At 47.3% G+C, this 20,054-nt stretch overlaps 1 protein-coding gene across 1 annotated transcript in view; it reads right to left on the reverse strand.

The window, feature by feature from the left end:
* Vwa8 (von Willebrand factor A domain containing 8) overlaps positions 1–20,054 on the reverse strand; it is a 342,755-nt gene that overhangs the window by 16,639 nt on the left and 306,062 nt on the right. Inside the window, 3 exon segments of the mRNA XM_028878597.2 lie at positions 4,368–4,476; positions 9,333–9,489; positions 12,381–12,489. Coding sequence (XP_028734430.1) covers positions 4,368–4,476; positions 9,333–9,489; positions 12,381–12,489 — 375 coding nt within the window.

The raw sequence follows: 20,054 nt of genomic DNA on the forward strand, positions 1-20,054 counted from the left end.
TAAAATATCACCACACAGGGTCAGTGCCTTTGATTTACGAAAATGAGTGAATGGCTGCTTAGCAATGGTGCATGTGTTTCCCAACGCAGCACAGAATTCTATTCCAGTACAAATCCCATAGTCCCCCTAAAGCCAGCTGAAGAATTCAACTTCCACACTGCTTTGATGGAGATGGCAGCTAACCACAGCAACCATCGTCACATTTACTTATTCTTTCCTTATCTTCCTAGCTGCTAATCGTGTGAGAGTCATTAATGACAGGCAGCCACTGCTCTGCAGCCCGGTGGTGCCTTCCAAACATCAAAGAATGTCAGGTCTGACAGGAAGCCTGTGTGTGGCATTACCGACCAGTCAAGAATGACAGGAAGAGCCCGTGGGGGTTGGGGGAGCGCGGTGGTGGTGCACGCCTTTAATCCCAGCACATGGGATGCAGAGGCAGGAGGATCTCTGAGTTGGAGGCCAGCCTGGTCTACAGAGGGAGTTCCAGGACAGCCAGAGTTACACAGAGAAACCCTGCCTCAAAAAACCAAACCAAACAACAATGGAAAGACTGACAGGACGAGGATGAAGTCAAGTCCTGATCTCAGGGAGGAGGCCTGAGAGGAATGTCTATCTGACCTTGGATCACCCAGTGGGAAAGGAGGCTAGAAGACTCTATCTGCCCACCCTCCCACACCTGTAGCTCTGTATCTTACCAAGACTTCCATGATCTAAGCTTTGTCCCAGTATGCCCTATTCCCAGGCACCCATGGAGTTCTTGACAAGAATATACCTGTGGGTCAACGGCCCACCAGAATGAAAATATTCATGTTGGTGATTTGGAGTTTTATTTCATGTTTACATTAATATTATTCAAATATAATTTTGATAAAGGAATGATACCACCAATATATAAAATTCTCCTAAAACCCAAGTTTTAAAGAATTAAAAATGGGAAAACCTGTTATTGTTGTTTTGCTAAATGGACATATTGTCAAGTTACGTTCTAAATCTTTATGTTGACAGTCATAGATGAGTGTCGCTCTCAGCGTGGTCAGAGAAGCTTCTGGGTGGTGGCGGTTAATGTGACCGCTGAAGCTCACTGTAGGCAGGACATCCACATCACCACACTTCAGGCTCAGGGAAGGACACTACAGGAGAGAGACTGAAGGGTGGGAGGGGCATGACGCGATGCTGTCTTCTGGACGTGACATGGCCATGGAAAGCATGAACTAACAGCAGCTACAGTTACCTACACAAGAGGGGCTGTCCACATTCCGTCATGGATGGCAGCAGGGTTCAGGAGGTCCCCACCTCTAGGCCGAGGAGCTTTCGGCAGTTAATGGTTGTGGCGTTATTCATTGTTCTTAGCGCCACAGCCACTGGTGAGTTGCGCATGCTCCAGTAATAACCCCAGACCCGTCCTCATGGAAGCCCCCAGTAAACCCAGTGGATCTCTAAACACGACAAATGCTGGAGGGAAACTTGAGAGGAAGGAGTTCTGAGGAAGTGTGTGTGTGGGGGGGAGAGGGGTAAAAGTGTTGTGGGGGGGATATGATCAAAATACATTATACACATGATCAGATTGTCAAAGAATAGACTTTTTTTTTTCCCCCGAGACAGGGTTTCTCTGTGTAGTTTTGGTGCCTGTCCTGGATCTCACTCTGTAGACCAGGCTGGCCTCGAACTCACAGAGATCCACCTGGCTCTGTCTCCCAAGTGCTAGGATTAAAGGCGTGTGCCACTGACGCCCGGCAAGAATAAACATTTTTAAAGGGCAAACATTTAATAACAGGGTGCCTTCTTTATTGAGGTGCCCGCTCAACTGTGCATGTGAAAACACGTTCAGCCCTCTACATCATTAGGGCGCTGCAGACTAAAACAGCTATGAGATATCATGCTATGCTTAGGAATGGCCAGAATCCAAAGCTCTGACAGCAGCAGCACATGTGGGTGAGGGTGGGGGATGAGCGGATCTCTCACGGCTGGTGGAAATGCTACAGCCACTCATGAAGACAGTTGGGCAGTTTCTTGCAAAACAAAACTCACTCTTATAATCCAGCAACTTCACGCTTTAGTATTTACACAACAAGAAAGAAATTCGCATCTACACAAATATTTGTGCATGATGTTTTATGCATAACTGCAAAACCCTGGAAGCAATAAAGATATAAATGGATAAACTGTGGTATATTCTGGCAATGGGATATTATTTAGCATATAAAAAAAATGAGCCATCTAATGTGTAGTGATCTTGCTGTAATAAAGTGACCAAAGCATTACGGTTTGTTATGTTACAGGTTACTATATGGGGCTGGAGAGATGGTTCAATGGTTACAGCACCTACTGCTCTTGCAGAGGACTCAAGTTCAATTCCCAGCACCCATGTCAGATGGCTCACAACTACCTGTAACTCCAGCTCCAGGGGATCTGAGTTCCACTTCTGGCCTCTACAGGTCCTGCACTCCCATGCATAAACCCACGAACACAAACACAGTCATGAGGTCCCTGTAATCTCAAGACTCAGGAGGCAGAGGGGGGAAGAGGACAAGTCTGAGGTTAGCCCGAGCCTCAAAGACCCTGTTTCCACCTCCTGGGGGGTTCTGTATTTTGTATTCAATTTTAATAATATGTTCCCAGTAATTTCATTTCTATTGGCTATTAGAAAAGCAATGGTCTATGCGGAATGGAATCAGATCTGTGTGGGCCCGGAGCTGTGTTCTCGAGAGCCCTCTTGCTAGTTTCCGGCTAGTTTGTACCCTCAACAAGGGAGCATCACAGTTACTGGCATCACACAGCCACACCAAAACAGCTGGAGGGGTTCGGCTACTCAGAATCACACAGGGATTGGCCGAGAGGGGCAGGAAGGGGCCAATCAAAGTCTTGCTCTGGCCACAATCCACAGGTTTATAGTCTACGTGAGGCCTCATCCATTCTTGGCCAGTAGCTGTTTTTAAGCAGCCTCATACCGTGACCTGAGTATCAGAAGGCCCGTCTGAAAACAATTCCTCTACGGCTTAATAAAGACTCAATAGGGAACAAGAGCAAATGTGTTGACATCTGGCTAACGGTACAAAATGTCTTATGATCACATATAAGAATCACACATGGGATGGAATACAGGAGTCAGAAGAAGGTCACAGGGACCTGGTAGCTCACAGAAGCCTGACTTTGGGCTCAGACCCCACTGACCACATGACCCAGGAAACTGCACTCACTGTGGAGTCTTCATATTCCATGGGCCTGTGAATACCATCTCTGCTGAACTGTTACGTCCTGCAGATTTTGAAATTAGGTATCCGGTTAATCTTTTGCAGAGCTCTTTCCTTGGAAAATGAATGTTCTCTTGTGCTTTGGCACAGTTTAGATCTTTTTAAAAATGAAGACTTTGGTTGGAGAGATGGCTCAGCAGCTAGGAGCGCTTCAAGTGTCTGCAGAAGACTGAGTTCAGTTTCTACCTCAGGTGGCACACAACTGCCTACAATTCCAGCCCCAAGGGATCCACCGCCCTCTTCTGGTCTCTGTGGGCACTGCATACACATGACATTCACACACATTCACACACACACACACACACACACACACACACACACACACACACACACACATATAAAATGAAGTCTCAGAGTTTTGAGTTAAGACAGGATTAAAGCTGCATCACACACTCTAATCTCTAGCAAGACATGATCAACATTCCTTCAAAAGGACAATGACAAATAAATACCAAAGTGTAAACTGAAGGCAACCAAAAACTCCATGGGAAGGCAATGCAAGGTTGCAGAGCAGAGTCTGGCTTGACAGTGTGGCCCCCCCCCCCCCGACAAAATAACCTGACATCATGTGTCATTTAGGGAATACGCTGAACAGAAATAAGTTTCTACTTAGGAAATACTGAAGTGTCTGAACCAATATTTAAACCGTGCCCGGGTCCACTGGTCCTGAGGCCCTGAGAGCACGTGACACAGCACAAGCTGGGGTAATACAGGGTGGGGAGGGCAGGAAGAGGAGGTGACGGTTAGAGAGAAAGCATACCCTGGTTGATCTAATCTGCCCCTCTGCTGCTTCAGCTGCACTGAAATGATTTATAGGGAGAGAGTTCTATTTGTGAACTTGCAGGAGAGGTGAGATGTGCATAGATCTTCCCCGAGGGGAGGCAGGAAGTCACTGTCTGGGAGGGTCACTGGTCAAATGACTGCTTCCTGGACGGGAAGAAAGGCGAGGCCAGCTATTCTCCCGTGGAGAACTTCACTAGGAAAATCACGGGGTGAGTACATAGTTCTGTGTGTCAATCTGGAAATGACCTTTACTGATCGGCTGAGTAGGGATCAAATAACTTTCTTCAGCAGTTCTGCTGTACACCCAGATTTTGCCCGCAAAGGAAAGCTTACCTGTAAGTTGTCCAGGATGACTCGGAGGGCATGCACCTGCCGTTGAACAGCACCCGAAAACCGTTCATAGGTTGCAGCATCATACTCACTCATCTGGATCTCCTTTAGTCTGAAACCAAAGGGTTGAGAGAAGACACCTGCTTATGCCATGTTTGTGTGAGCGAGCCTTTTACACTTGCTTACATACTGACAGAACTGTACCAACTCCTTGGTGACTCATACCGACTGGGAGGAGAAAAAGCAAGAGATGATATCACCAGTGATGCCCCTAGATTCAAAGGAGGGTAGTGCCCAGAGGCGCCCTGGTAACGGATGAACCAAGTGTGGCCCAGGACAGAGGAAAAAGCCCCGATCGTACTGCGCATGTGCTGACTTCTCTCACAACAGTCCCATGGGGGCTCACACCTGCCTGGAACTGCGGCTCCAGGGGATCCGATGCCTCCTCCTGGCCTCACAGTTAATTTAAAGTCAAAACAAAGCACAGCCATTTGAAGGTAATCCTAAATAGGAGGGTCTTTCCCTATGTGAATTCTCTTGGGTTTTCCAATGGGACAGCCACAGTGCACTAATTTAACACACATTTTCATGCATGTCTATGATATCAGAACAAAGGAATAACAGCACATCTCTCAAAAGCCTAAGCATGACACAATCCTCTGAACGTTTTTGTGTTATGTGTAGACACAGACCCTCTATGCACAGCTGAAATGATATATACAGTATATTTATCACCTGAGGTTGGGAGAAGAATCTCAAATGAGGGAGAATGAATGGTTTCTATTCTTCATTCTCAGGCAAAACACTGGGAAAAATACAATCGGAATGGCGGCGGCGGCGGCGGAAGCTCAGAACTCTGTGTATGTATGTAATAAGACCACATCTTTCTTACTCAGCACAGTGCCTGGCACAGAGGGACACTCAATACATGCTGTTATGTGATACTTTGAAAGCACTGGCTATCAAAAAGTAAATATAGATAAGGCTGCTATAATCCAAATGCCACCCCCCCAACGTGACATGCCAAGATGTCCTTCTAAATCCTATTAATTCTCTGTTCCAGAGAACAAAAAGGAACGTGTGTATGAGTCTTCGCCTCCTAACAATATCGCCTCTGTTTAGATCTGACAATCTCTGAATTCTCTGTAAGCTTCATTAGGTTAGGTCATACCCCCAGTGTACGGGAAACAGAAGCTGGACACAAAATGAATACTGTAGGGCATGCCATGTACCTACTTCATGCCTAAGTCAATATGTGCTTTCTCAAAGAACTCAGGTTAGTGTTGACTGGGAACCGTGTGGACAGAGCGTGCCCTTGGAGGCACATAGGTGGGAAAGGAAACAGAGGGAACACACACAGAGAAAGGACTCAGGCAGCTGGCAGGTCACCTGGAGCAGAGGGGCCTTTGGAGAGATCAGAGTTAGTTTTAACTATACAGCTATCTTTGGGGTGATCATCTTGCACCCCCAAACATCGCAGGCTATTTTAATCATGAGGAAACCTGGAAATCATATTTCAGATGATGTCAGCCTTCCCAAAGAACACTCAGAAGATGTTCACAGTGGATACGAAGTTCTGAACCTTGAAGACTGAAGCAGGGAATGGAGGGATAAAGCAGGGAACTCCAGCCGAGCCTCTGGTTAGATAAGCCTCCCATTGCTGATATTCTCAGGCCCCTCCCACTACCTGACCATGTCTCCTGCCTTCCTTTTGAGCAAAGCTGCAGGGTGCAGCTGTTCCACAGTGGAGAAGCAATGTGGGCAAGCAGCATGCTGTTGGTGCAGGACATGTTTAAAGGGTACATTTATCATTATGTAAGAGTCTGGGAATTTCAGTCCGTATTGTACCTTTTCTATACGTTAGACTTAAACACTATAATTTGGAATCAAGTATGAGGAAGGCAGACACAAGCTGAGATCTACTGTGTGAAGCTGATTAGTTATGCAAACAGCGGTGGGTGGGTGCCCAGCCCACCAGACAGCTCTTCCAGTGTGCACAAGCACTTCCCTGTTGACACTCACTGGTCGGTGACATTTCTGTATGTGATCTACAAGTCTTATGCTGCTGTCCCTCTGTAGTTGGCTTCAACTGATCAATTCTTCATGTGCAGGGCCAATGTCTGGTTTAAATCAGTGCTAACTGAATGCCGTGAAGAACCCATCAGTCACATGAGGTCCTTTGCACCACAGTAGACTAGTAACTAGTAGTGAGGACTGCTTAGTCCCAACCAGGGACTGACAGGGGATGCCATACAGGCAACCCTCCAGATCAGCAGTTTTTATCATCTGTAGATTCAACCAAACTTGGACCGAAAATATTCAGAAAAACAATTGCTTCTCTACTAAACATACACAAACCTTTCCTCATTAACTAAACCTTTGTTCATTAACTAGATACAAGGCCCAATGTGCCATAAATACTTTTAGAAATGACTTACAGCACACATGTAGGTCATTTCATAGGAGAGAACTGAGTATTTAGTGGGGACCTGGAACCAGGCCACCAGAGATACCAAGGACAAGTACTAACAGCTGATACTGGCCCTTGAATGCACATGTCTGTCACTTCTCTGTGCAAGTGTTTGCCACACTCCAGGTTCTGTCCTCATGGAACTTCCAGCCAGTGGAAAGAAGCATTACTCACTAAGTGATAGGATGGTAGGGTGGTCAGAGCTGGGGACCAGGGACAAGATGTGTACCAGAGGTGTTAGGACCTGACCTCACGGTGCATCTCACTCTGTCATCAAAAGAAAGCAGATGACGGTAAAGAATTATTACTATAAAAATGCACGCGTGTATAAGACTTAAATGTGGATCTGTGGGAATTCTGTCTTATTTTAGAATTCTCTGCTTATGCGCAGAGACACAGTCTGCAATATTTATGACAAGATGAGATAATATCTTGGATTAACTTCAAAACAATCCAGAGTGGAGAATATGAATGGTATCGGGGGCACGGGTCCACAGGATTCATGTGTTCTTCTTTACTTCCATTTCGGACTTCAAAAGGTCCACAATGAAAAGTTAAAGACAAATTTTTGGCAGTAGGTGCTCGTCAAATGGCTTGCGAACCCCACTTCTAAAGGAGCATTTTTCTCTTGTTTGGCTGTGCCGTCTTTCCCAGGATCTCTGCGTGTTCTATTTCCTCCTTTTCACAGCCTGCCTGCCGGCCTCCACCCCCTCACGGTACTCTCCCTGGCTGAGCGGCTTCTCTGTGGTACAGAAGAGTCAGGGGCGGCTTCCCTCTCGACCCTCTCTCTAGTCCCTTCCCTCTCTTACAGTCACCACATTCAGTGGTCTTAGGACCACAGGTGACCCCTGACCTTTTCCCCTTGTCGGTTAATAGTGTCCCCTCATTCTAGTGGCAACCAGCGAAGAGGTGCTTACTCATGGCTGAGCGCCCTGGGAAGTCTTTCTGCCTCCTGTGAACAGTCACGTGTCAGGGCACTCTGTATGTCCATGTAGGCAAATTAGACTGGATAATTGTTAGTGAGGGCTGGGGTACCGTAATAACAGCCTTCCATTAATTGAAGAGGAGAATGACGCATGCCTAATTATTAGGTGTTTTTTTTTTTTTTTCTCAAAGGAAACTTTATTAGTCATAAGAAACGCCAAGCAATATTTTAGTTCTAGGAAGACTTTTCATTATGACATAACTTTCCTCCCACATTTTTAAAGAAATTGCTACTACTTTGATCCCTAAGAAGTTACCCACCGACTGGTAACAACTTCTCTGAGTAGGGAGTGGGAAGCTGCCTGGTCTCCAGAGAGGGCAGCCTGAGGACACAACCTTCCCTGCCGAAGGTTCTAGGGAAGCCAGTGACCAAGCTGAGGGCCACGCTGACGTACAGCGGACGCGCACTGTTTACCCGCTGTACCTACGTGGGTCTATGTGGGAGCCCGTTCTGGGGTTCCTCGTGACTTTACCCAGCAGGTCCGAATAGAGGATGATCAGGACCACGGGCCTGAGTGCAGGTGTCTGAGATGGTCTGCACTTGGCTGTGCTGGAGGAGGAGGTCTTTTGCTCCACCCCTTGGCGTCTCTATAAAAACCCTGGGCCAGAGACAGTCGGGGCCCGTTGGAATAGGTTCCAGGCCCTCTCGAGGCTATCCTTTATTTTCTATCTGTTTATCTCCGCAAGATTCTCCGCTATAAATCCTTCTATCTAATATTTCCTGCTGATTGCACTCAAGAAAACTCTGGGGAACTGTGGGGGTGGTGGGTAAATGCTCCACAGGTCTAGGCTCGCAGGCTTTCCTGAGGGTGTGGCAGGCTGGACCTGCATGTCAGTCTACTGTCCTCTGCTGTCTCCTTGCAGGCTGAGAGAGCGCTGCATGTGGTGACCCACCGGCTGTTGTACGGGGTGGAGTTTCAGAACTCACAGACACCTGACCACAAGCTTGTCCTGCTGCCCCGGCTCCCTCCACTGAGCACACAAGTGGAAATCTGCTCCCCACACCACCAGCCTGTCCCTCAGTTCAAAAGGCATTTGCTGCTGCTTTGGTACTTTTCACTTTTTGCTGAAGAGCACATGTGGACTTCAGTGAAATAGCCTGCAGCTTCTTCCTTTCTAGTGGGGGCCAATCAGAGTAGCCCAAGGCAGTCAAGGCGGATTTCCAGGTTCAACCTGCTAACGAGGCCTTTCTACCTAACTCCACTGCCCACCTCTCTCCAGTTGTTCCAGGCAGGCAAGTGGGTACTCTCCACCACGGACACCACCATTCTGACACACATTCTGCCCTGGTGATTGCTTTCAGTTTTTCCTTTCTAGAATGTTCTAGCTCTTTTCTTATCTCCAAATCGAATGAGCATAGGCTCTGTCTCATGTTAGCCCTTGAGATATTGCCTTTCTCAGTATCATTCCAGGACAGAGTTCGTGTGTGTGTGTGTGCGCGTGTGCGTGTGCGTGTGTATGTAGGCATGCACACTAGTCACCTGTACTGCTCTAGATGCACAAGGCACACTCACCTCTGCTGAAACGCTTTCTGGGCCATCTCTCTTGCAGCCCTCTTGACATCCTCAGGAACTGCATCTTTTTCGACCTCAGAAACCTGATACACTGGGTGGCCTGCGTCCAAACGATAAGGACCCCCTTTGCCACCAAGGCCTGCAGTGTCTCTTCCCCCTGGAAAGAAAACATGGGGACATAGTTGTTATGTCTAGAGCCTGGCCACAAAATGAAAATCAGATCATGGCTTTAAGACAGTCCTGTGAGGAACAGTAACTGAACTAACCAGTAACTAAAGCCTCCAACCACCTTTACCTGAACACAAAGACACGCCTGTTTAGGGTAACTTTTCCTTTTATTCCATCCACCCCAATCTGCCTGTTCAGTCCAAATTCAATTTGAACACTTTATCTGATGTCTCTCCTTCGCAGGGATCAATGCTTTTGTGCACTGTTTGTATCCCTTTAATATTGCTTCTTATCAACTACCTGATGGCTGCTGGGTGGCTTCGTTTCTGCCCTGGATGAATAGCTCACCAGTGCCTACGGACACTACACACTTGTAATTAAAGGGGCAATTCTTCTAGTTACCCACTTTCCCTAAAGTACCAAAGACAGTTAAATTGTAGATAAAATTTGTTTTGAAAATAATAAAAATGATTCAGAGAGATTGACTTCTTTGTGACCTCATATCACTTGTTAAGCCAAGATTTGAAGTCAATTATTATGTAGATTTTGGCATTCAGTTTGAATAACACACAACAGATAAACATCATTAGCTTGAGAACAGTTTTTCATTATAAGCTCAAGTTTACATGCTTGTAAGTATACGTCATATAATACTGCATGAGCTATTTATACAGAAATGAAAGTTAGATGCCTGTAAGGCCAGGTAGGCAGCATTAAAAGGTGGAGGAGACACTGGCCAATTAGAAAGGAATGCTTGGTCTAGTATGTTCAAATTTATTTTAAATCATTGTATTGACCAAAGAAAACATGTACATCTATTGGCTACATTTGGCCTCTGCATGAATGACTTATTATCTTTGCTCTTAGAAAACTATCAACTAGGTCCCTTCATTTACTCATCTGTAATTTAGAAACCTAATGAGAATCCAGTATTGGAGAGGTGACGCCATACTGCACAGTCTAGCACAGTGTTGTAAACCAGTTGCATAGTTAAGGCAGACTGCCTGAGTTTGAATCTGGTTCCAACTCAACAGCTGGGTCTTCAGAGAAACCACTCACTTCTCTGTGTCTCAGTCCTCATCGACAGCATGGGATGGCATCGCCTGCCTCATGGGATTCTCACAAAGCTAACCTGCTTGGGAATCTACCTGGCCTGCAGTAAGAGCTATGCAAGTGACTGCCTCATGGTAACGACTGGATCCCAGTGACACGAGAGGGAGGTCATGTCTAGATTCATATGGTGGAAAACTGGACAGCTTTCACACTGGGTAATGATGTGACTCTCCCCCAGTGGAGCTTTGACTTGTCTAGTAAACTAAAAATGAGAACTTGGCATGAGTCCTTGCCAAGTCCAGGTAGGTCATTTCCTTGGGGGAAATACCATGAGAGCAGTAGTATCTACCACTCACAGTATTTTAGTCTTTTGACTGAGCACATCTTATTTCATTTAGAAGTGGGTGGTGGAAAATTCCTCCTACAATATGTATGATTCCTGGTTTCCACTTCCAGCTAGTGTGTGGCAGAGAAAAGTATGGTGGGCAGTGATGAGGCGCTGAGGATGGAGAGCTATGTCTGGCTCGACCTGCTCCCTGCCTGAGGTACTCCTTGTGGATGGGTGGAACGTGACCTGAGCGTAATGCTTCCTAGTCATTTTGATGGCAGGAGAAAGAAGGAGCCACAACTCTTAGAAGTAGTGTGAGTGGTGGTCGGAACCGGTCACGTGGTCCCTCAGGAGAGTCAGCTGGGGTGGACAGTGTGTGTATAAGGAAAGAGTTCTTTTCTCTGCTCCACAGAATTTTAAATTCATATTATTTAAATGAAAAATGCCTACAGCTGAACTGGGACTCTCACTAACCGTCCATAAGACACAGGGAAGAAAACACTGATGATGGAGAGGGATCAATGGCTTGGTGGCCAGAGCTAAGTTTAATGTAGAGAATTCTGAAGGGCGCAAGTGACAGACAGTGACAAGCTGAGGTCCAGGAGCCTCGATCAGCTGAAAGATACCAGGCCAGGGAAGCAGACAGGACCTCTGATCTGAACAGGCACTGGGCACTGGAGCTAGAAGATGCACATTTAAGAACAAATGAGACTTGGACTGTGCAGGCACTGCTGGGCAGCGACATGTAGCCAGCTTGTCCACAACACATTCCATATGGATTAAAGATTGTTGGCCTGACACTAACTTCCAGATCAAAGGACACTCCTAAAAATAGCCTGTCTTTAAAGCTGATGCTCGGTGAATAAACAGAGTAGGCAAGAGGTCCCGGCTGATTTGATAGCATATTGTCTCAGCACAGAAACCCATTTCCTGCCAAGGTCCTCAAGGCCAAGAGGCGCAGAGCATCCTAAGGGAAGGTGAAGGACTGAGCTGTGCCAGCACTCCTGGCTGAGATAAGCCAGACAGTGCACAGTCTGGCCCCGTTCCTGTGCTCCAGCAGATGTGGCTGCTCCAGCTGCTGGAGGAAAGAGGAAGAGGGCGGCTTGGGAACAATGGTCTAGGAGACCAGCCAAGAGGAAGGGATGGCACCCAGCCATCAATGCAAAACACACCGACCTCATCTCCAAACCATGTACCTCCACACACTCTCTTCTCAGACGTGGACAGAGCTACTTCTTCCCCAAGTCAGTTGTTCAAGAACTCGCTGTAGATTTCTGGTACAATTCCAAAAGCAGCTATGAGGTGGGGTCATAGCTTCAGGTCAAAGTGTGGCAGAGTCTGTGGGGTTCTAACACCCGGCTTTCTGCATGTCTTGTTGTCATGCAGGGCAGAGGGAGAGAACACTGAGAGAAGCTGAGCAGGACAGCCAGCATCTGGGCTGTCTCAGGCTTAGAACTGAGAAAATTCGGAAAACTCAGGAGAATCCACATGCTACCAACCTGTTCCACCAGCCCAGGTATTGCCACCCACGTGGGGCATGTTGTCTGGGTCCTCCTTGCCGTGCTTAGGGTCACTCACGTCTTCATTACTGTCTCTTTCAATTGTTATCTGAGAAGGAAGAAGAGTTGGAACATGGTCACTAGCCTGTGAGTACCAGGATCTGCCTAAGTGACAAGCAGCTTCCCGAGGGGTTGGTACCCTCAGATCACGACAGGCTGAGTCTGGGAAAGGCTTCATCACCATCACATTCAATGCCAGTTTGATTGGGAAGGAAACATAGTTTTTTAAAAAGAAAAGAGAAGGAAAGGTGCAGGATGTGAGCTGTTTCAGCTTTAGCATTCTGGCACAGAACGTGCTCTGAGAACTTAAGCAAGGCAGGAACTCCATTGAAACAGGCAAATGGTTCTCCCCATTTCCCAGTGGGTTAAAAGGCCCAGTTCCTCACCAGTCTGGCTGAGCACCACATATGCATCAACCCGTTTAATTTTCAAAGACTTATTTGAGCAATGTCATTTCATTAAAAACATATATACAAAACAAAAATCACAAAGTATATAACAGATTTAGGTTCCATATACCCATATATACTAAACATTGCTTACTTCTTTTTAGATCCACTGAAACATTATGATATTTTGTAGTTTTCCTAATTAATCTGCATTTTCAGATTGTATTTACAATTCTTGGGATTCAAATAAAATAAATGACATTTTAGCTTTACCTATGACCGGTTGCCTTCATTTGCTTTTCATACATCTTCCAAAGTTCTTTCATTATTTTTAAATGATATGCCAGGAAACACACACGCACACGCATGCACACGCACGCACGCACGCACGCACGCACGCACGCGCGCGTGTGCACACACACACAAATGCCAAAGTGAGGAATGGTGATCAGAACTGCTTATCCAATAAAGTACAGACCATTTCTGGAAGTCCATGACCATCTTGTCCAGCACTGACATGCTGTGACTGATTCAGGGAGTCCTGATGTGGTAAATCAGGTGATCAATGGCATTTCAGTCAAACCCACATATGACCGAACAATAGCGAGACTAGTCTGACCATAAGGATTTTGACTCTTCTAAAAGCACAGTTCCAGGGCCTGCCATGTGTGTTCAGCCTGCTTTCTTAGACCACCCAGGCCCACCTGATCAGGGATGGCAGCACCCCCAGATGGCTGGGTTCTTTCATATCTATCAGGAATCAAGAGAATGCCCTAGAGACTTGTCTATAAGCAATCTGATGGAGGCATTTATCAATTAAGGTTCCTCTTCCCAGATAACTCTTGTTTATGTGAAGCTGATAAAAAAAACTAATTGGACAACTGATCCCTTATCAACATGACACACCAATGCAATATTATTCAGTCAAAACTTTTCTTGTTTATCCCCAAGATCTCATCTTCCTATCTCAATATAAAACATAGTATAATTTCAAAAATTCTCAGTCTCATGATCCTCTGTACTCCTAAGGGCCTGGGCGGTTCCACTGCCTCACTCTCTCCTCCTCTCCGGACTACAGTTTCCGTGCTGACCCTGAGGAAACACTCTCAGAAGACTTCATCTCAACGATGCCGGTCTCTTCTCAGCCCCAGCTCACCAGCATCAATGGTCCCAGTAAAGTAAAGGCTGCACTTCAGTGGTGCAGGCCTCTTGGTAACCACAGCTGATTCACAGCACCAGCTGACCAGACGCCACAGATTCTCAATGCAAAACACATCACATGGCCGGCTCTGGGAGAGTCTTGGAAGGATTCATAAATCTTCCTCAAAAACCCCATAAGCAAGGCCGTCACCATCTGCAAAGCTCTCAGCATTCTTATTCAGGTTCCTATAGCAGCCTACTAAGCTCTTTCACTCAATGGCTTTTCCAGCCCAAGTTCCAAACTCATTTACAGTCCTGCCAAAAACAACACTCTCAGGCCTCTCCCAGCAACAGCAATAACAGTTTCTACTGCTGTGACCCTGTGACAAAGACAAATTGGGAAGGAAAGGCTTTACTTCCAGGTCACACTCCACCACTGAAGGAATCTAAAGCAGAAACTCAAAGCAGGCACCTGGAGACAGGAACTGAAGCAGAGGCCATGGAGAATGCTGCTTACTGGCTTGCTCCCCCATGACTTGCTCAGCCTGCTTTCTTATAGCACCCGGGATCCTGGAGTGGCACTACCCCAAAGGGCTAGACCCTTCCACATCAATCATGAATTAAGACAACGCTCTACAGACTTGCCCAGAGGCCACTCTGCTAGGCATTTTCTCAGTTAACGTTCCTCTTCCCAGATAACACTAGCTTGTGTCAAGTTGACAAAACAGAACAAAATACAAAAAAACACAACCAGGACCAGGGAGAATGAAGGACTGAAGAAAGACATTTAACATCAATACCTTTCTTTCTCCCCTCCCTTCCTCTGAGATGCCCACCCCAACATACACACACACACACACACACACACACACACACACACACACACACACACGCACGTGTGCTAGTTCCTGCACTATCCGAGCAGGCACAGGTCTACTGAAGAACTGTGCACACCGGTCTTCACCGTGGACTGTGTGTGTACTACTGAAGAACTGTGTACACCGGTCTTCACTGTGGACCGTGTGTGTACTACTGAAGAACTGTGTACACCGGTCTTCACTGTGGATTGTGTGTGTACTACTGAAGAATTGTGTACACCGGTCTTCACTGTGGACCGTGTGTGTACTACTGAAGAACTGTGTACACCGGTCTTCACTGTGGACCGTGTGTGTACTACTAAAGAACTGTTTGCACACCGGTCTTCACTGTGGATTGTGTGTGTACTACTGAAGAACTGTGCACACTGGTCTTCACTGTGGACTGTGTGTGTACTACTGAAGAACTGTTTGCACACCGGTCTTCACTGTGGACTGTGTGTGTACTACTGAAGAACTGTTTGCACACCGGTCTTCACTGTGGACTGTGTGTGTACTACTGAAGAACTGTGCACACCGGTCTTCACTGTGGACTGTGTGTGTACTACTGAAGAACTGTTTGCACACAGGTCTTCACTGTGGACTGTGTGTGCACTACTGAAGAACTGTTTGCACACCGGTCTTCACTGTGGACTGCGTGTTTACTACTGAAGAACTGTTTGCACACCGGTCTTCACCGTGGACTGTGTGTGTACTACTGAAGAACTGTTTGCACACCGGTCTTCACTGTGGACCGTGTGTGTACTACTGAAGAACTGTGCACACCGGTCTTCACTGTGGACTGCGTATGTACTACTGAAGAACTGTTTGCACACCGGTCTTCACTGTGGATTGTGTGTGTACTACTGAAGAACTGTGTACACTGGTCTTCACTGTGGACTGTGTGTGTACTACTGAAGAACTGTGCACACCGGTCTTCACTGTGGACCGTGTGTGTACTACTGAAGAACTGTGCACACCGGTCTTCACTGTGGACCGTGTGTGTACTACTGAAGAACTGTTTGCACACCGGTCTTCACTGTGGACTGTGTGTGTACTACTGAAGAACTGTGTACACCGGTCTTCACTGTGGACTGTGTGTGTACTACTGAAGAACTGTGTACACCCGTCTTCACTGTGGACTGTGTGTGTACTACTGAAGAACTGTTTGCACACCGGTCTTCACTGTGGATTGTGTGTGTACTACTGAAGAACTGTTTGCACACCGGTCTTCACTGTGGACTGTGTGTGTACTACTGAAGAACTGTGTACACCCGTCTTCACTGTGGACTGTGTGTGTACTACTGAAGAACTGTGCACACCGGTCTTCACTGTGGACTGTGTGTGTACTACTGAAGAACTGTTTATACACCGGTCTTTGTTGTGGACTGTGTGTGTACTACTGAAGAACTGTTTGCACACCGGTCTTCTCTGTGGACCATGTGTGTACTACTGAAGAACTGTGTACACCGGTCTTCACTGTGGACTGTGTGTGTACTACTGAAGAACTGTTTGCACACCGGTCTTCACTGTGGACTGTGTGTACTACTGAAGAACTGTGCACACTGGTCTTCACTGTGGACTGTGTGTGTACTACTGAAGAACTGTTTGCACACAGGTCTTCACTGTGGACTGTGTGTGCACTACTGAAGAACTGTTTGCACACCGGTCTTCACTGTGGACTGCGTGTTTACTACTGAAGAACTGTTTGCACACCGGTCTTCACCGTGGACTGTGTGTGTACTACTGAAGAACTGTTTGCACACCGGTCTTCACTGTGGACCGTGTGTGTACTACTGAAGAACTGTGCACACCGGTCTTCACTGTGGACTGCGTATGTACTACTGAAGAACTGTTTGCACACCGGTCTTCACTGTGGATTGTGTGTGTACTACTGAAGAACTGTGTACACTGGTCTTCACTGTGGACTGTGTGTGTACTACTGAAGAACTGTGCACACCGGTCTTCACTGTGGACCGTGTGTGTACTACTGAAGAACTGTGCACACCGGTCTTCACTGTGGACCGTGTGTGTACTACTGAAGAACTGTTTGCACACCGGTCTTCACTGTGGACTGTGTGTGTACTACTGAAGAACTGTGTACACCGGTCTTCACTGTGGACTGTGTGTGTACTACTGAAGAACTGTGTACACCGGTCTTCACTGTGGACCGTGTGTGTACTACTGAAGAACTGTTTGCACACCGGTCTTCACTGTGGATTGTGTGTGTACTACTGAAGAACTGTTTGCACACCGGTCTTCACTGTGGACTGTGTGTGTACTACTGAAGAACTGTGTACACCCGTCTTCACTGTGGACTGTGTGTGTACTACTGAAGAACTGTGCACACCGGTCTTCACTGTGGACTGTGTGTGTACTACTGAAGAACTGTTTATACACCGGTCTTTGTTGTGGACTGTGTGTGTACTACTGAAGAACTGTTTGCACACCGGTCTTCTCTGTGGACCATGTGTGTACTACTGAAGAACTGTGTACACCGGTCTTCACTGTGGACTGTGTGTGTACTCTCTGGTCTTGTTTCTTTCGAAACAAAGGACTTTGAAAGAGGTAAGACAAACAAATTCTGATGTGACAAACGGCTTCTCTCCGCTCAAACACTGGCTCTCTCCTACAGACAGAACGTACAATCTCCCCGTCTGCTAAGGGGACAGCCTCTGAGAATAAGGACTATAAAGTATTATAAAGATGAGGAGGCAGAAGAAGAGGCCTCTCTGGCAGCCTGCTAGGTACCCCCAAGTCATGGTTTTGTTATTCCGAGGACATTTAACTTATGGCTATCACAGAGGCAGGAAACTGGGTGACTGCTTTGGGCAGAAAGGAGCAGCATGTTCTCTGCCACCAACTTTTATCAGGCCATCTGCAGGGAAATGACTCTGCTCTCACTGCCCACAAGCAAGCCTCATGCCAGCCCCCAATGAGACATTTCAAAACAGACTAATTCCTGACAAAACCAACCATCGAGCAAACCCTGATTTACTTCACAGAAACACATACCGTGAAATTCCAGGAATATTTAATTAGAAGCACGGCATCTGGGGACTGTACCTAGTTTCGAATCGAGTTATAGACGCCAGTAGACCCACTCACAGGAGTCTATGTTGTAGGGGAAGCAGGGCAGCCGCTCGCAGAGAGAGGCATGCTAAGGGGTACTCGCTGTTCAGAAAGCAGATATGCTCCTGCCTTCTTTCATGAATGTGCTGGGGTGCAGCCAGAATGCATTTCCCCCGAGAACTGGGGTCATCTACCAAAAGCTTAAGAAAGTCATTCTAATGAGTAAAGTGGACACTGCTGAATTCATACAAGGGGATAAACATTTTCTCCAACCCAGAAAAGAGTCCCTCATAACTTTTGGCATAACGTGACACCTGTGCTAACCCCCTGACATATTTCTCACAGCAGATGTACTTCCTATTAGGGAAGTGTGATAGAATCCTAAGGACCATCATCCTCCTACATATGAATGAAACGGAAGAAAACATGGATCTTGTAAACTGCAACTCATAAAATGTTCCAGAGTGAAGTAATGAGAAGCTGGTCCGGAGAAGGGACATGACTCACCAAAGCCCTATAATTCTGGGCAAGGCCCATAGATTTCAGGTTCCTCCTTGAGTTCATGACGACAAGACGACCAAAAACAAAACTCGGTAGTATGGTATAAATAACCAGATCATAACTCCTGGGGGACTGACTGGACCACACAGTTGATTACAGCTTCCCATAGATGTGGCATGGCAGACACTTCTAGGTCCCACACCACATCCATTCCCTCTTTCTCCCTTTAGACAGAAGCCCGATGAATTATGGGTGGTACAATCCAGCACGGCCTTTCCATTTGGCCTTACCATCGACTGGGCTAGAGATCCGACCTGAGATGACAGAAATGTCAGGAGGCTACTGGAAAAGTCTCCTCCCAAGGGAAAAAGAGGGTGGAGAGGAAAATGTGACCTCACCAACCCTCAGCCCACATACACGCACACAGAAACACATACACATATGTGCCCAGGGACACATGTACACACACGCTTCCTGCCGTCAGACCCGGTCCAGTGAGGACACGCTGAAGGGCTGCAGCCTCTGCCTAAGGACTACACGACAGTAGAGGGCCACGGCTGAGAGAAGAGGCCACACCACGCACACCATTATTCAGCGGCTGACCCAGTTTCTTATTGGTATCTGCAACCAACTGATTCTCTCATTAAGGATGAGTGGGGACAGGAGTCAGAGGCTAAGGCCTTCCCTTTCTGAGGAAGTCTTACCTCTGACGAGAAGACAGGCCTTGAATTTCCTGACCTGAACATTTCCATACTGGCTGAGGATAGGGTCGGTGGTAGAGCACTTGCTGAGTATTTACGAGGCCCTAGCTGGGTTCAGTCCACACACCACCACCCATAAACAAAATGATCCCTAATGAAGTCAGCACAGCAATCCTGTCTAGTCAGTTGCCTGCTACTTTCCCCACTGATTAACAGGCAACTGAATTCATCCAGACCCTGATTCCTGGGCCCGCCTGCACTGCATCTTCTGCTCACTGGGATACGGGGGTTCGTGAAGCAGGGTTGTTTTGCTCCTAGCAAGACACGGGGACCAGAGCCGTGCAGGACACCACAGGCTGCGGCGAGGGACAGCAGGGCCACCTGAAGCACAGCCCTGTCAGTCTCGCCCCGGCGCCAGAATGTTCCTTCATCCATCTGGACAGAGTCAGAGTCCCGGTCTCTGGGAACATGGCCTTTCTTATGATGCTGCTGGCTTAGAAGAGAGAGTCGGCCATTGTCGGTCTCTATAAATGACCTGCTCCTCTACAGTGGCAAGGCAGGACGGAGATGCCTTTGCCTCGCCAGCAGCTTCTGTGGGTCCCAACTCCCGTCTCTGGTAGAGCCTTCAAGTTTGCATTTCACCTCCAGTCCTTGCCTCGTTACATCCTTTACACCCGTTTCCACACACACGTGACCTCTGCCCTCTTACCTCTCAGCCTTCCTAAAAAGCAGACTCTCACCTTCTGATCGCTAGTAACCACGAATTTCACTGCCGCTGCAGCACGCGCCACCGCTGCCCCGCCCGCCTCCCACCAAATCCACGAGGGCATTGGCGCAGCCATCCGCTTCACTCAGTTCTACTAGTTCCCAATGCCAGCAGGCATCCATCTTTTAAGTGCTGCTGTTACAAACTGGTAATTGAGGTCCCCCCTCCCCTGTCCATCCACCTTTGAAGAA

Source organism: Peromyscus leucopus, chromosome 9 (assembly GCF_004664715.2).
Source record: "Peromyscus leucopus breed LL Stock chromosome 9, UCI_PerLeu_2.1, whole genome shotgun sequence".
Lineage (NCBI taxonomy): Eukaryota > Metazoa > Chordata > Mammalia > Rodentia > Cricetidae > Peromyscus > Peromyscus leucopus.